Genomic DNA, 17,522 nt, shown 5'->3' with positions numbered 1-17,522 from the left:
TGTCATGATACCCTGTGCAGTTCAGTGAACTTTTGTACAACTCTATCCCAGGAGGGCAACGTGCTTAAAAGACACTGAAAAAAAAAATAAGACACTGGAATGAAGCTTGTATTTCTCACAAGTAATTAAAGGTCTTGCTAGGACACTTGTGAGTGATTTGCTTTTTCCTTTACCTGCGGGACAAATATGATCTCTTCTAATCCAGTATGGATTATTGCTCTGTCTCTGGGTTTGTCTACATGGTGGGATAATGCTTTGACATTAATTAGTCTGTATAATCCCTGCTGGTGCGCACTAGCAGTTGCATAGTGCACTTTAATGCACTGTTTCAAAAACACTATGTTAAAGCGCACTAGCAGGGTCTACATGGACTAATTAATGCACAACATGTTAGTGTGCATTAGAAATCACAATCCTCATACAGCATTTTTTCCCCTCTTGTAGGCATACTGGGAATCTAAGAAATTGTTCAACAGCTGTCTTTTGCAATTACTGTTTATTTTTTCTGGTCAAGCAGTGCATTAGTTACCTCTTTCTTCCATTTATCTCACCTCTCCAGTCATCACTGTAGTACTGGAGCAACTCATAAGAGAAAACTTAACAGGACAGGGTCTGCATAAGTGGACATCGTTCTTCCATTCTCCTTAGAAGTTGCTTGATTTTCATTTTTTATTTTTTTTTAAGAGTAACATTTATGGAAGAGAAAAACAAAACCCCAAAGAAAACATTTTGGTTTATTTGTAGATCTTTTTTAAAAAATTAATCAAAACAATCTAAAGCACTTTGAAAAATGTAGATATTTAACGTAAACATGTATTACTCACAATGGGAATAGACTATGAAAGCTCATGGTAGGAATCAGGATTTCTCAGTGTGATGCAAAACAACCTGTCTGTTGGTGTCACAGGGCTAAGGAGACAGGCCTTTGTATTTCTTATGCAACTGTCTAAACTCAGCCCTTGTGCAAGAGGGTAGAACTTCACTAAAGCCACTGGATTTGTGCTTGCTTACATGAGGCATGAATTCGGTCCATTGTGTATCTATCATATAACTTAGCTCTCTAGATTATTTATTCAAAGTCTCATTTGGGAGCTGCAAGTTCTTGTCTCCCATTGATTCTAGCAAGAAATTAAGAGCTTCTTTGGATTCTTCCTCCCTTTGCTAGTGTAATTCATGAAGGATTTTATGGATTACATGTTTGAAGTGTGAAGGAAAAGGAGACAAATGGTATTCCATTTTATAAGCACTTTCTAGCTGTTTAAGTTACTAATAACTCACTGTGTCTTTGCGGGATAGAAATTTCACTTGTTTCCCTGTCTGACTTGGGAACTTTACTGTTTTATACCCCAGGTCAGTAAATCACTTAAACACATGCCCTGGTGCTGTACTGAATCTGGGTTTAGTGAACATTCAGACAAAAAGATTAAAACATGGGTTGTCACCATCCCATTCTGACAATAGGATTCCACATTAATCTTACTAACGAGACCACTAAAAAACTTAAACTCAAAGCAAATATTCCAATATAAATTGATACAATCCATTTGTGTTACATTACATTACTTTTATCAGGGCCATCCTTAGGATTTATGGGGCCCTATGCAGTATTATTAAACTGGTGTCCCTATGCCCGACAGCGCCCCAAGCTCGCATGTGTATTTTAGATAAGAGTGGTCTTTTTAAGGAATTATTTAAAAACCTGCATGTCTGAAGATCCAAGCATTTAAGGCTAAAGATGACTACTCAGATTGTGCATCTAAAAATCTAAGCAAGGTTGAGATGTAATTTTATAATCTTCAGCAACACCCTAATGAAATATTGTTAAAGCAAATTTTAAACTAAGGTCCAGTAGACTGACATGTTCTGAGTAAATATTACAGTAATGCACAACTGTTTTTGGATATGTCCACACTGGCAGAGTTACAGCGCTGGCAGTTACAGGGCTGCTCAGAGAGCGCTGAAGAGAAACCTCTGTTGTGTGTTTGCACTGTCAGATGCCTGCGCAATAACATGCTCACACTTGCAGCAGTATTCAGAGTGGTGCACTCTGGTCAGCTATCCCACGGAACATGTCTTCCTTTTCTGCTGCTAACAGTTGTGGGAAGGCAGAGGCGGTCATGGGGCATCCTGGGTCCTGTCCCAATCCCCCATCATGCATTGTTTTGCATCCCAGAAATCCCTGTGATTCTCTCCGCATTTGGCACCATCTTTCAACAATTTGTGTACTGCGCACTCTGCCTCTTTGGTCTGCAGGAATGGATCCCGAGCTGTTGACCAGTATGCTGCTCACTCTGACTAAAACATCATGGGTGGCAGTGGAGTTATTCCTTAAATTATGAAGGTAAGAGGAGTGTGACATTGATCTCCCCATGCGTACTAGCTATGACACGAAAATGCTTGTGGCATTCACAGAGGTGCTGACCATAGTGGAACACTGCTTTTGAGCTCGGGAAACAAGCACTGAGTGGTGGGATCACATCATCATGCATGTCTGGGATGATGAGCAGTGGCTGCAGAACTTTCGGATGAGGAAACCCACATTCATGGGACTGTGTGATGAGCTCGGCCTAGCCCTATGGTGCAAAGACACAAGAGTGAGAGCTGCCCTGCCACTGGAGAAGCACAGGGTGGTTGCACTGTGGAAGCTGGCTACTCCAGACTGCTACCAATCGGTCGCTAGCAAGTTCAGAGTGGGAAAGTCAACTATTGGACTTGTGTTGACGAAAGTGTGCAGGGCAATTAATCACATCCTGCTCCAAAAAAAACGTGATTCTGGGCAACGTGCTTGACATTGTGGATGTCTTTGCACAAATGGGCTTCCCTAACAGTGGAGGGGGTGATAGATGGCATGCATATTCCAATTCTGGCATCAGATCACTCAGCCACCAAGTACATTAATCACAAGGGGTATTTCTCAATGGTTCTCCAGGAGCTTGTGGATCACTGTGAGTGTTTCATAGACATTAATGCAGGCTGGTCTGGAAAGGTGCATGATGCACACATCTTTGGGAACACTGGACTGTTTAGGATGTTGCAAGCAGAGACTTTCTTCCTAGACCAAAAGATCACCGTAGGGGAAGTTGAAATGCCCATTGTGATTCTGGGAGACTCTGCCCACCCCTTCATGCCGTGGCTTATGAAGCCATACACGGGGGACCTGGACAGCAGCAAGGAGCAGTTCAAAACAGGATGAGCAAGTGCAGAATGACTGTTGAGTGTGCTTTTGGTCATTTAAAGGCCTGCTGGTGCTGCCTCTATGGGAAGCTGGAACTGGCCGATGACAATATTCCTATGCTTATAGCTGCATGCTGTACGCTCCATAATATTTGTGAAAGGAAGGGTGAAAGCTTCACTCAGCTGGACTGCTAAGGCTCAGTGCTTGGAGGCTGAATTTGAACAGCCAGAGACCAGGGCTGTTAGAGGGGTGCATTGCGGGGCCATAAGGATCAGGGATGTCTTGAGGCAGCAATTTGAAGCTTAAAGCCACTAATATTTGTTGCTATGCTTGGGAGTGCAGTGCTTGTAATGCTAGGCGGTGATTGTGATTGGTGCAGACGATGCAATATGAAGGTTTACGATAATTCTCTGTTGCTTTGCAGGGCTCTGTTTGCTTTCAATTAATAGAATAAAGATTGCTTTCAAACCAACACAATTCTTTTATTAAAAAACAGCAACCAGAAGGCAGAGTCAAACAAATAACACATCAGCACTGAGGGGGATGGGGGAAGGGAAGGTCCCAGGAGGAGGTGGGGTGCCCGGGTGGTAAAAGATTTGTGTATGTCCTGGGATCATATCCAACCTTCTCCTTTGGAGTACAGTGCAGTGGGTACTGTACTTCAGCAGGGCCAAACTGCAGAGGGAGGGGTGTTGAGTGTAGTGGGAGTCCGCAGTGTTGGACTGTGATGGGGAGGAGTTGAATGCCATGGGTACAGACTGGAGCCAGGAGGTTGATATGAGTGTGTTGGTGGTGTCTGGGGGGTTCATGGGAAAGTGTTTTGCAACAGCAGCCTGCAAAGGAGGGCGGCAATAGAGCTGCTTGGTTTGCAGTGCTAGTATCGCCTGGAATGTGTCCAGTTGGTGCTCCATAACGTTTAAGAGCTGCTCCATGGCTTCATTCGGGCACTCCGCATTCTCCTTTTGGTCCCTCTTCTCGCTGTCCTGCCACTCATTTTTGAGCCGTGAAGTGTATCATAACATCACACAGAAAATCTTTCTTAGTTCTTCGTGGCCACTTTCTAATTCTGCACAGCCTTTCAGCCGGCAGTAACAAAGTGGGAAACTGGGCTCCCAAGATCATCTCTGTGATGCCAAAACACAACATTTTACAGAAGAGGTATTATTTGCAAAACACAGAATACTGGTTCAGTGATTTTAAAACACAGCCAGTATTCATACACCTGTCACTAACTGGTTGACCCCAGGCAAGCACACATGAGCCACAAGACCCCCAAAATGGTGAGTAGCTGCAGGAGCAGGGTAAATCCCTCTCTCAGACCCTGCTGTACACTGGGCATGTGGCTCTTGGGCAGAGCCAGCACTGTAGGGGGGCCTGATAACCATTCCCGTCCCCACATTTTCCACAGGATGTGATCATTATGGAAGATATCTTGTTGTTGAAGGTGAGCAGGGAATCATTGGAGGGTCGTCTCCAAGACTGCGGCTTCTGCCCTGTCCCTAATGTGGCCTGCCTATGTGCAGCGATGGTCCCTCCCCCTCCCGCTCTCTGACAGCATGGTGGTGCAGGAAAGTTACCGTTAATGGGGCAAGAAACAAAGCAGCTCTGCCAAAGAACCTACAGCAGCAAATTGCCTAGTATCTCCATGAAGGTTTCCTGGAGATCTGAGGCAGATTCCCATGAAGTGAGGGAGTCAATCAACAGCCTAGTCTGCCGCTCAGACTAGAGATGTGCTGGTACATGCATCATACAGACACAAGCCTGCTTTCTGCAACCCTCCTGCACACAACAACTTGCTTCAGTGATTCCCAAAATCAAATCCACTTACCAGGGGCCTCCTCTCTTGTTTGCACTTTGCCAAGATCCAACAGCTGTAACTGGTTAGTGGTCTCCAGGGTAGAAAATTGCTCCTGGCTATATGCATCTCTGACCTCCAAGTCATCCTCTGCCTCTGGGTCCCCCTCTCCCTCTACATCCTCATCCAAGATTTCCTCCTTCTGGCTCAGTCTGCTCTTGACTGGCACACAAGCCACCAAAGTATCCACAGTGGCCTTCTCAGTGGACGTGGGGTCACCACTAAGTGTCATGTCCAGTTCTCTGTAGAACCAGCAGCTCGTGGACACAGCACCGGAGTGGCAGTTTGCCTCCCACACCTTATGATAGGCATTCCACAGCTCCTTCACTTTTACCCTACACTGCAGTGTGTCCCAATCATGGCCTCTTTCTGTCATGCATCGTGAAATCTGTCTGTAGGTATCATAATTCCTACAGCTGGAGCGCAGCTGGGACTGGACAGCCTCCTCTCCCCAAATGCTGATGAGGTCCAGCAGCTCGGCATTGCTCCAAGCGGGGGATTGCCTGGTGCGTGGAGCAGGCTTGGCCACCTGGAAAGATGTGCTGAAACCACTGCACACATCAACAGGCAAACAGGAAGGGGACTTTCAAAATTCCCAAGAAATTTACAGGGTGGGGCTCACAGTTTGTCACCTGAAGGCAGGGCAGTAGAGTTCAAACCAATAGCCAGAGAGGCAAGAATAGTCGTTGTGGGACACCTCCCTGAGGCCAATCACAGCACTGTAATCAACCAGCACTGTACCCCTGGCGCAGAAAGCTGTATGCCTCTCATTGGGGTGGTATTTTTACAGCTCTGCAGCTGTGCAGTTTCTGTGCACTAAGTGGCTTGGCAGTGTACAACTATGGGCTTGTCTACATCAGAAAGTTGCAGCGCTGGTGAGGGAGTTACAGCGCTGCAACTTTGAAGGTGTACACATCTGCAGGGCACCACCAGCGCTGCAACTCCCTGTTTGCAGCGCTGGCCGTACTCCCGTTTTGTCTCGGGTGTAGAGGATCCAGCGCTGGTGATCCAGCGCTGGTAATCCAATGTAGACACTTACCAGCGCTTTTCTTGACCTCCGTGGAAGGAGGAAGCCTCTGGTAATCAAGCTGGTCTCCTTTCCCGGTTTGCTCTCTCGTTCCCGGAGCCCAGAGCAAGCAGGTCTCCTTCCCTGCGGTTTGCTGGGTGGCTCCGGGAACGAGAGAGCAAACCGCGGCGAAGCGGGTCTCCTTTCCCGGTTTGCTCTCTCGTTCCCGGAGCCCCGAGCAAGCAGGTCTCCTTCCCTGCGGTTTGCTGGGTGGCTCCGGGAACGAGAGAGCAAACCGCGGCGAAGCGGGTCTCCTTTCCCGGTTTGCTCTCTCGTTCCCGGAGCCCAGAGCAAGCAGGACTCCTTCCCTGCGGTTTGCTGGGTGGCTCCGGGAACGCGAGAGCAAACCGCGGCGAAGCGGGTCTCCTTTCCCGGTTTGCTCTCTCGTTCCCGGAGCCCCGAGCAAGCAGGTCTCCTTCCCTGCGGTTTGCTGGGTGGCTCCGGGAACGCGAGAGCAAACCGCGGCGAAGCGGGTCTCCTTTCCCGGTTTGCTCTCGCGTTCCCGGAGCCCAGAGCAAGCAGGTCTCCTTCCCTGCGGTTTGCTGGGTGGCTCCGGGAACGAGAGAGCAAACCGCGGCGAAGCTGGTCTCCTTTCCCGGTTTGCTCTCGCGTTCCCGGAACCCCCCTTGAAGCCGCCCAACAGCGCTGCAGTGTGGCCACATCTAACACCACTTGCAGCGCTGGTTGCTGTAAGTGTGGCCACTCTGCAGCGCTGGCCCTATACAGCTGTACTAATACAGCTGTAACAACCAGCGCTGCAAAACTTTAGATGTAGACATGGCCTCAGGAGCTACAGAGCAGAAAGCTGCTTGACTGCACAGAAACTTGCCAGTGTAGGCAGGGGCAGTAAATTCAGAAACTGACCCTGTATACCTGGGGTTGGCAAATGCCTGTTAAATGGCTTAATTACCACTTCAATGGATCTTTAACAGTTTCACTGTTGTACTAATATGTCTGGCAGGCTGGAGGCTTTTTCACTTTTAAGTACTAGATCTCAGACTCCGGAGGCTGCAGCAGTCTGCTGTGGTGGGAGCCTTCAGGAAGGGTCAGAACAGGGATAGGAAGAGGCAGGAGGGTGGACACCAAGACCAAGGGTTGCCCCAAATTTTTGGGTGCCCTACGCAGCCACATATGCCTAAGGATGACCCTGACTTGTATGTACACAGTGCACACAAAGACACTGCATGAAAGTCATTATTTTAGATCCCGAACTGCACATGAAAAGTGGATAAGAGAGTATTGTTTTTCTTATGCCAAGTGGTGCATTTTATTAATAGAAAGAGATATTGTTAGCATCTTTACTTGTATCTAATATTCACCCAACCTCTATACTGTATTTAATAAAACTAATACAAATAATAAGATTGTATTTTTCACAAAATTACATCATTTTTCTTTTCTGACAATCTAATAATCTTGGGGGTGTTGTAAATAATGTTTTTAATAAAAGGCCAGTTGAATGCAAATTAAGAAAAATGCCACTGTTGTGTTAAGAGACTGAGTGGCCACCTATCACCAGGTAAATGTGAAACTGTTGGTAGTATATTATTAACACTGGGTCAAATTCTGCTACAGTAATATCACTGGGTTTATTCCAGTTTTACTCTGGTGTAATTAGGAGCAGATTTTGGACAATGCACATTAATTAGTCAATTATGCTTAGCATTACAAACATGGAACTTTTGCAAGGTTAACTAACTGTCCTCGCACAAAAATCATTCTTGCTGATACACACTTTATTCTTGTGTCAAACTCTCCATGTGAAAGAAAGTGCTGTTCAAAGAAGAACCTGGTATCATTATCAGATAAGCAAATTAGTTAAATGTCACTTTAACAACTGTAATTTTGGCTGTTGTAGTATTTCTTCCCTGCTCCATTGCTTTATCCTTTACTCTTAAGGTTCCTGTTGCTACATACTGAATTTCTTAATGTCACTTTCTTTCTATCTTTTTTTTAAATAGAGTTTCTTTGAAGGACAGTCTGCACCCTGGGACTCAGCTAAGAAAGATGAGAACAGAATGAAGAATAGATATGGGAATATCATTGCATGTAAGTGTTGGCAGCATAATTGTGCTACTGTGTTAACTTCCTTTTAGCTTCTGGGAGACAAGGTGGGTTAGGTAAAATCTTCTATTGGACCAATTTCTGTTGGTGAGAGAGACAAGCTTTCCAGCTACACAGAGCTCTTCCTCAGGTCTGTTAAAGGTACTTAGAGTGCCACAGCTAAATACAAGATCAAACAGATAGTTTATCATTAGTAGTTAGCACCTATTCAGAGAGACCATTCAAGGTGAAGTGGTTACTGGCTTGAGTGGCAGGGAAGATAATAGTGTTGTCCACAGTGATCAGAAAGATCAAAAGCTCAACTTTTCACCATGTTGAGCTTGAGTTGACAGCTGGACATCCATGAGGAGATGTCAGAAACACAAGCCACGATTTTGGTGTAGATGACAGGAGAAGGGTAGATCTCTGGGTCATCATTACAGAGATGTTAATTAAAGCCTCATTTGTGAATGAGATTACCAGTATGGAGGAAGAAGAGGAGGGGCCAAGTACAGAAGCTTGTGGGAGCTGAGTGAAAGTTGGCAAGAGGAGGATCCTCCTAATGAAATAATGATTAGAGATGTAGGAGGAGAACCAGCAGAGGGTGGAGTTTCAAAAGCTTAGTGCGCAAGATTTCGAGACAAGGACCATGGTGGACTACAGCAGAAAATCAGAGTTACGAACACTTCAGGAATGGAGGTTGTTTGTAACTCTGAACAAAATGCTGTGGTTGTTCTTTCAAAAGTTTACAACTGAACATTGGCTTGTCACATCTTTGAAACTTTACTATGCAGAAGAAAAATGCTGCATTTAAGCATCTTAATTTGAAAGAAACAAGCACAGAACAGTTTCCTTACCTTGTCAAATCTTTTTTTTAACTTTCCCTTTATTTTAGTAGTTTACGTTTAACATAGTACTGTGCTGTATTTGCTTCTTTTTTTTTTTTGTCTCTGCTGCTGCCTGATTGTGTACTTCCAGTCCTAAATGAGGTTTACGGTTAACTGGTCAGTTCATAGCTCTGGTGTTCATAACTCTTGAGGTTCTACTGTATGTCAGTGATAACCAACAATTCAAGGAGGATGGAGTACTTGTTCTGAATTGTGGTCAAGAAGAAGTCATTATAGACGTTGGTGAGAGCAGTTTCAGTGAAATGGGGTAGGCAGAAATTGGATTGAAGAGAGTTCAGTGGTGGAATCTGAGGAGAAGAACTCTAAGCTGTGCTTGTAGTCAAAGAGTTCTATGAGCTTTAGAGATGGGAAGGGACAGGGGACGGTAGCTGGAGAGACCAATAGGGTCAAGGGGAAGGGGTTAAGATGAATGAAATTAAAGCATTTTTTGTATTGTTTGAGGAATGAATCAGATGAGAGGGAGAGATTGGGAGAATTATGAGATGGGGTGTTGCAGGGGCAGGTGGAAGGGATACAGGAAGAAGGAAGACATAAGATCTCAGCTTCAGTAACAAGGAAAATGGGGAGAATATGTTGGCATAAGGAAAGAGGAGGAGGATGTCCTGACAAAGCTTGTGAATGTTCTAATTGAAGAAATTAGCAACATTCTTAGCAGACATGAGGGGAGGCCTTAAATAGGGAATTGAAGGTAAGGAGAGAGTGAATCTGTAGTAAAGGAAATCAGCATGCTCATGTATCTTTCACCAGAAACACTCAGCAGCAGGAATGAAAGAAGCAAGCAGAGGAGGGGAACCATAGCTGGGACTAGAGAGATAGGCCCTTTTGATGGGTGACAAGTGCCAAGTAATCCAGGGTGGTGGAGAAAGTGAATTACTAAGTCAGTGGGAGAGGGAGATGAGAGCACAGGAAGGAGGAGGCTGATAGCAGAGGAGAAGTCCTTGACATTAATGAACTGGAAGTCATGGAATGGTTAGTTGGCAGGTCAAAGGAGATGATGCTGAATGGGATGAGGGGAGACAGAAAGAGTTCAGTGATGGAGACATCAGAGGTAGAGAGCATGGGCAGTCTATGGTGAAACCTAGATCAAGCAAATGGCCTTTTTGATGAGTGGGAGAATTGATTTAGGGCTATCTGTCAGGTGAGGGAGAAAAGGGATCAGATAGGTCAGCATCATGGAAATTGAAGTCTCCGAGAATGAGGATGGGTGCAAGGAAGAAGTAAGGCAGGAACAGAAGTGAGAGAAGTGGTAGTTGGGAAAAAGTCAGGTTCCCAGTGTTTGCTCTTTTGTACAAAATATATAGTTCCCATCTACCTCAACATTCACACAGATGTCAGTTTATTTCCTTTTTTAACTATATCTCCCTTTTTTCCTAAATCTTATAATCTGTCTCTACATAGCTGAAAATAAAACAGCGAAGCTGCTGAATTTCATGTATTTTACAATAACATTAAGATACACTTCTTTAAATTACACTACTATGCAGAATCTTAATGCTGACCTGATACTTCTCCATGGAAAAATAACACACGTAGGTCACTGGTGTATAGATGACTGACAGACATGAGTGTTGATGTTGCTAAAGACAGAGTTTTATGTTACAGGGTGTAAAAGGATACTCACTTCTTGAGCCCCTCCAAGAGGCAAGGTGCAGTACCTCAGTCCTTTTTCACCCCCAGCAGTTCCTGCAGGCTGACCTTGGTGGGTCTTCAGTGGCTTGGTCCATTGGCCAAGTAACAAAGACCAAATGAACCTCTTCTGGGATATTAAAGAGTCTAATAACTAAATAGTCTTTTTGCCCTCAGCCCTGGCTTTGGAACTTTTAAATTCATCCCTTTGTTCGGGATCCCCAACAAGATCTGTTCCCTTCTTGGGGTTTACACCACTTCATCTGTGGCTGGTTGGGAACCTGGGCCTACAACTATTCTGGGTTCCAACCCAGGGACCCTGTACACAGCAGCCATGTACTGCTCCTGTTTCTCTAGGCTTTGTTCTACCAGGCCCTTCTGTCTATAGTCTTACCTCAGAGCCAGTTTCCTCAGATTCTTCTCCACCTCCATGCCAGGGAGGAGCACTTTTCTTCTCTCTTCTGGTCCCAGCCAGGAACTGACCTGCTAATGCCCTGTAGCCGCTTTTATCTGAGCCTGCTGAGCTCTGATTGGCTATCGCTAGCCCTTCTAGCCCTTGGAGTACCAGGTCTTTCTAGCTTCCCAGATGGCTGCATCAGTGAAGTCACTCTAGGCAGGTCTTGGAGAATCCCTTTGCTGCTCTTTTCTTCCTACCTCGCTCTTCCTGGGGCAGAATTTAGTAGGCCTGTCATAGGGAGTCACAAAAGCCAGCTACATCCCATCAAACAGTGTAATTGAGACAAAGGTGGTGTGGGTATTGTTCTACTGGACATGTTGGAGACCTATGGTACTTCTTTATAGATGGGTAGAGCCTGCTAATGAAAATAATGAATGTGATGTTTAGATGTTAGAGAAGGACACGTTAGCTGGTTATTTCCTTGCTATAAATGTTTGGGTAGGTGGATACCGTTAAAGAATCCTATGTTTTTTTAACAAAGTTTTTCTTTGTGAGAGTATATTGCAAAGAAACTGAGGAACCACCTGATCAGCATCCTATACAGCAAACAGGCAAACATCAAAAAAGAGGTCTCCAACCTGGAGACTCTCATTATTAACCAAACTTCCATACAAATGGACTTCACTAAAATAAGACAGGAGATCTACATTACTCACTTCACCTCTCTACAAAGGAAAAAGGACTGTAAACCGTGCACTGCATTGATATAATTATTATTTAGGCATAAAAATGCCCATGGTGCAAATAAGAACAGGTTCTTAATAACAGAGATATGGAGATCTGTATGCCTCCTGTTCCTTTATAAAATGTTATCTCCTGATGTGATAATAGATCCATATTTTTAGTTAGGGCTTTGCTGCATCAGGCACCTCTTTTAAAGTGTTCTAAACAGCCTGTCATTTTGGGTCCCCAGCTGAAGTAAGTAGAAGACTAGTAGCACTACAGATCTGGGGTAAAGAAGTGATGACTAGCAGAGGGAAAACAAGTAAAAGATACTAGATGCATGAAACAATTGTAATTACAAGTAATACTGAAGACTCTCTCAGAAGGCAAATGTTACTTTAGATGGTATCTCAACTTACTTTTAATATGTAAATCGATATTTAAGAAACAAATAGTTGCATGGAGATGAGTTATCAATAGACCATACTATTTAAGTGGCAGTAAGAATTTAGAATAATACAAATTACAATTACAACACATTATTTATGTTGAGGGGCAACCTTTTTAAAAGAGCCTCTAAAATTGTGCCAACAAATGTGCTGTATGTTAATTAGTTTTATGCAAATGGTGTAGTTAGTTGTTGAAATTACCTGAACTGTGTGAGGGCATTATGTAAACAAATGGGTGCATGGGCAAAATTGGGGAGAATAATTTTAGAGGTCTGCTTTTAAAAGTGTGTCCCTAGGTTATCATCAAAATATTGGCTTCTTCTTTTAAGGCCTTTAAAAAAAACAAAACTCTTGCTACACTGTATTTAAGAAGTTAAAAGTATTGTAGATGGCTTAGATGCCATATATTCTAGGTATATTTTTTGCAGTGAAACATATGTTGTTTTAGAATGTGAGTTTAATGTAGGTTTTTCAGCGCTTTTATCCTCTCTGTTTAAATTCTCCAAGATGCCATCATTATGCTATTGTTTGTAGTCAGTATTGCTTTGTAAGGAAATTAAAGCAATAGCACCAAGCTGCCAACACAGAGGGAGCTTGTCAAAGTAGCAGTGTACATTACATTACCCAGGTGATGTAAATTTAATTAGATACAAGCCTGCCCCATTTATAATGAGAAGGTGGCTACAGCAGCTTGTGAGCTGCTTCATCATTATGCTAAATGCTGACCACTATCTAATCACCTATACAAAATGTGTTTCTTCCTTATTAAATATAAATGTCTTTTTTATGTTGTTTCCACATTAAGAACCAAAAAAATGGCTTTGATGCTGTTAAATGAATCTTATGCTTGAGAATAGTGTTGTGTCTGTATTTACTGTACAGTGATTATTTATGAGCGTAGGTAATATTCAATTGTCCCTTAAGAAAGATTTATACTCTCTATAAGAATTCATTTTTAACCTACTGCAGCCCTCATCAAATGAGAAAAGAATATTGACCAAAATTTTCAAAAGCGACATGATTTTGGGTGCCCAATTTGAGATACCTTTGTTAGGGACGTGAATTTCAGACACTCGGCACTTTCTGAAAGTCATTTGTCCATTCATGTATTGTAGGGGGAAAACAGGGCACACAGAATCACTTTTGAAAATATTGGCCACAGGATGGTGTGTATGTGCATGTGCGCATGTGTTAGGTAATAAAGCAACACATGCATAAGGAAGGGGCAGGATGAAATGCTCGTGTTCATGCTTAGAAAGGAAAATGAATTTCAGCATAAGGAATTTTGAAGATTGAAGTGGTTGGTGGTGTGATCAGTGCAAAATTAGGTTTGATATCATAATAGAGGGTGACACCCACCCCTCCATGGGTAACACACTAACAATGAACTTGAAATGAGACTGTTTAAAAGCTTTGAGGAAAGTAGTAAACTTCAGACTAAAGGGTAAAGGAAAAATGTAAAAACCCAGGTAATCAGCCTGGAGGCCATTTAAGAACAATGTGTTAGAAGCACATATATATAGCCTGTGTATCTCTGAGTCAAAAAGCTATGTGATTAAGCACACACATAAAAAAGTGCCTGTTTAATATTTGTTAAAAAACCTTTAAAAATCACAAAATGGGCCCAAACCACACAAGTACTGGCTGGGATTTTCAAAGAGATCAAGGAAATTAGCCACTTAAATCCTCAAAAAAGCGAATAGAAATTGTGTAATTGTCTTTCTTCAGCCCCTGTAGTATTCCTAGCCACTATCTATGGAACACAGGTTCTCCTAAGTAAGATGCACATGTGAAGTAACAAGGGGAGAGAGATTATATGAAGATAACTAAAGATAGGAAGCTAAATAATTTTTAAAAGACTTAAATCTGAAGTAATAAAAGCTGCATCTGTGACTGAAAGCTGGCCATCATGGAGAGAGTGGAGGAAAAGAAAGTAATGAAATAGTGAAGAAGTTGATAGACATTTAGCATTGGACTTTACCAGGCTTTATTAGATGGCCTGTAGGGAAAAACAAGGAAATTTATATTCTTTAAATATTTATTAATTTATGAGAAATCTAAGTGTGGCCTTCGCAGAGACTGAAATCATAGAGGAAGATTCAGCAGGTAACCTGAGAAGCTCGAGTGAAGGAGGTCAGTAGAATGGCAGGTTCTCTTAAGGGTGTTTTAAAGGAAATAAACATGAAATCATGGAGATACGGAGGAGGATATTCAGTACTAGTCCAAACCAGATCCCGTTGAAGTCAATGGGAGTCTCTCCATTGACTTCATTGGGAGCTGGATCAGGCCCCAAATCTATAAGCCAGCAAACGTGCCGGAAGATTGGAAAGTTGTTAATGTGGTATCTTTTTTAAATAAGATCCTGGGAATTAAAGACCTGTGACCTGGATATTCCAAGATTTTTTGATAAGCAGCCCACTTAGAAACTATTAATTAGAACAACAACATAAAAGGGAGAAATGTGTAAAAACTAGCGAAGTAATAATCAATTGTAGGGAACCTTGGGTTGGAATTTGGTTCAGATTTATTTAATATATTGGGACTAGAAGGTCTCTAGGGACAACCCAAAGCTGCAACACCCTAGGCGAAGACTGTGAAGGAACAATGATTGTGAGAGTCACAGACCCTCTTCGCTTCAGGGGCGCAAGATGGGAAGGAACCAAGGGATTGCCTACTCCCTGACATTCCCTGCCCATTCTCCTACCTTAGCCATCCCTTTCCCACCAACTTGCCCTGGCAGGAGGAGGGAATATGGGACATGAATCTATGTTCTCCCTGATACTCAGAGCCATAACCCCAGTGAGTCTTCCATTGTCCTGCAGGGTGGTGAGCTTGGGTCCTTCTCCTGTCAGTAGCCATATATTATTTCATAATTTATTTCTTTAGTTCTTAACTACAATAGAGATTCCCCCATACAGAAAGCATTAGGTGCCCTAACAATTACTTATACTTAAAACAACATCATGATGACCACCTAATAGCACTACGTACTCAGATACAGGTAACCTCAGTTCAAAAGAAATCATTGAAACAACATATAGAGGGAATAAAACTAATTTTTATTAACAAATATATATATGAGATATATATTTTTAGTCTTGGTTATTTTGTCTCTTCAAATAATGATCTCCCACAAGACCTTGTTATACGCCTTAAATAATCACTATGCTCTGATAACAGGAGAACTTTGCAAATGACTGAGCTTTTGACAATTGAGTGCTGTTAAATGTATTAATGAAAGACAATTTGACTGTTGCAAAAACTGTTTCACATTCTCCAGGAGGAAGGAGCAGTGGTAGCAGTGGTTGAATATCAGATGTATTCAGCTCCAAAATCATTGGGAATTTTGAGGTTCATAAATAATTTAAGTGCAAAGTGGAAAGGTTTTACTGTATATATAACCATCTAATAGCTCATTTTGAGCCAAAACCAAAAGACAGGAAACTTGAAAAGTGCAGACTTTGTAATTTGACTTTAAAGTAATATGTGTTTTAAGGATTTCTTTTGGAATGTGACCTTATATTTTGTGAGCAAACTACTTCGTTTTATCTGTTGTTTCCATTTCAGATGATCATTCCCGAGTGAGACTGCAGCCCATTGAAGGAGAAACAAACTCAGATTACATCAATGGAAATTATATTGACGTACGTATACTGATGTAGTAAACAAAGTTAACATCGCTGTTCAGCCAAACATGTGGTCCATGTTATTTTTACACTTTATTAACCACTTCTTATAGCTAGCAGAGCTGATCACAGTTTTGGCTGCCAAACATTATAGGAAACCACAGTCATGGGAATCCACATATACAATAAAGAAAAAATAAACCACCAAATATTTGCCAGTAAGAAAATGAGCTCAGTCATTTCTTGAAACTTCCACACTCTGGAGTGAAATTTTGCCACTAACATTACGTAGCTATTTTGGCTCCTGATGCTTATGTGGACCAAGGAAATGTTATTTATATTGTCTGTCAACAACTTGGCATAATTCCACATTTAAAAGAAAGCTGTTTGCATATTAATGTGACAAAACTCTGTAATTCCTAATGCAGTGATTTGCAATCTCTTATCATTGCTACACTTTTAAGTCGCCTTCAAAGTATAGTCTGCAGCTGTTAACGAGTACTTCTAATGCAAGCAAGACATTTCATTAAATATGTAGGGTGTTTAATTATTGAAGACTGCTTCTTTGTTCATTCTGCATCATGTTAGCTTAATGTTTTACATTAGAATAAATTCTTTAAGAGACAGCATGTTTTTTGGTTGAAAGAATAAAATCAAAAGTAGAACTGAAAATCAAGAAAAAGTCAACACTGTCTAAAGCCTGAAATCTAGAGATGAAAACTTCAGTAATTTTAATGTTCATGAGAAACACTAGACAGAAGAACTGCTGATTCTTAGGCAGCAGCCTACATTCAGTGATTCCTTTTTCCCCAGTGACACCTTTTAATGAAGGTGTCACAGTCTCTGGTTCACACATGTCCACCAGGTATGACAAGGGAATTTAGTAAAAAAAATTTTTCATACAGTAAAGAGCAACCAAATTAAGCCTTATTTTTATATAACAATCTTTGGGTTATCTCCTTCTAATGATACTTAGGAGTATGTTTCAAAGGCAGTCAAATTAGCGTTATATTTCTACCCTATTCTTCACAGTTTCAGAAACTAACACATTAACCATGAGGTAAAGATAAAAACAGAAACATTTCCATTTAAAAGAGTAATAAAATTGTAGATAGAAATTTGTGTAATAAAAAGTAGAGATGGACCCAAATTGAGGGGTTGGATTGCAATTTCAATTCAAACTTTCCCAAGGTTCAGAGGTGTTCAGACTTCAGGTTCAGGGTTTAGTTGCTTATGTATAATTCAGATTATGCTTTGGATCCAGATCTGAACATCCACAAAATGTGTGTGTGGCGGGGGAGGTTTGGATCGCATGCTCTTGTTCAAGACACTGATTTAATGGCTTCATATCATGTCTTCTTACTCCTGGGGGGAAAAAAAAAGGCAGAATGGATTTAGTGGAACAACTGTGTGGGCATAAAAGACACTACCAGTGAGGGTTGTAAGGGCATAAAGCTTCCCATTCCCATCAATACAAAGCATCAAAGCTGTAGTACGAAGCATCCAAGTTTCTTTGGATCATCAGAAATCAGTAGGCAAAGTGGTCATAAACAGGGAGACACCATGGTTGCTTATTAGCAAGAAAGTATTCAAGATTCGATTGCAAATGGCAATTTGTCTGTCCTTAGTTTCACAGATGCAGATGTGCAGCCTG

General features: G+C 42.3%; 1 protein-coding gene across 7 annotated transcripts in view; it reads left to right on the top strand.

Moving 5' to 3' along the window:
* The window catches only part of PTPRM (protein tyrosine phosphatase receptor type M), a 729,462-nt gene that overhangs the window by 643,131 nt on the left and 68,809 nt on the right, over nt 1-17,522 (top strand). For all 7 annotated transcript variants that reach the window (XM_050942101.1, XM_050942100.1, XM_050942099.1 and 4 more), the window contains 2 exons: nt 8,058-8,145; nt 15,810-15,886. In XM_050942101.1, coding sequence (XP_050798058.1) covers nt 8,058-8,145; nt 15,810-15,886 — 165 coding nt within the window. The remainder of the gene's footprint in view (nt 1-8,057; nt 8,146-15,809; nt 15,887-17,522) is intronic.

This window comes from Gopherus flavomarginatus, chromosome 2, assembly GCF_025201925.1.
Source record: "Gopherus flavomarginatus isolate rGopFla2 chromosome 2, rGopFla2.mat.asm, whole genome shotgun sequence".
In the NCBI taxonomy this organism is placed as follows: domain Eukaryota; kingdom Metazoa; phylum Chordata; order Testudines; family Testudinidae; genus Gopherus; species Gopherus flavomarginatus.
The sequence above is the reverse complement of the archived record's forward strand: the minus strand, read 5'-3'. Positions and strand labels throughout refer to the sequence as shown.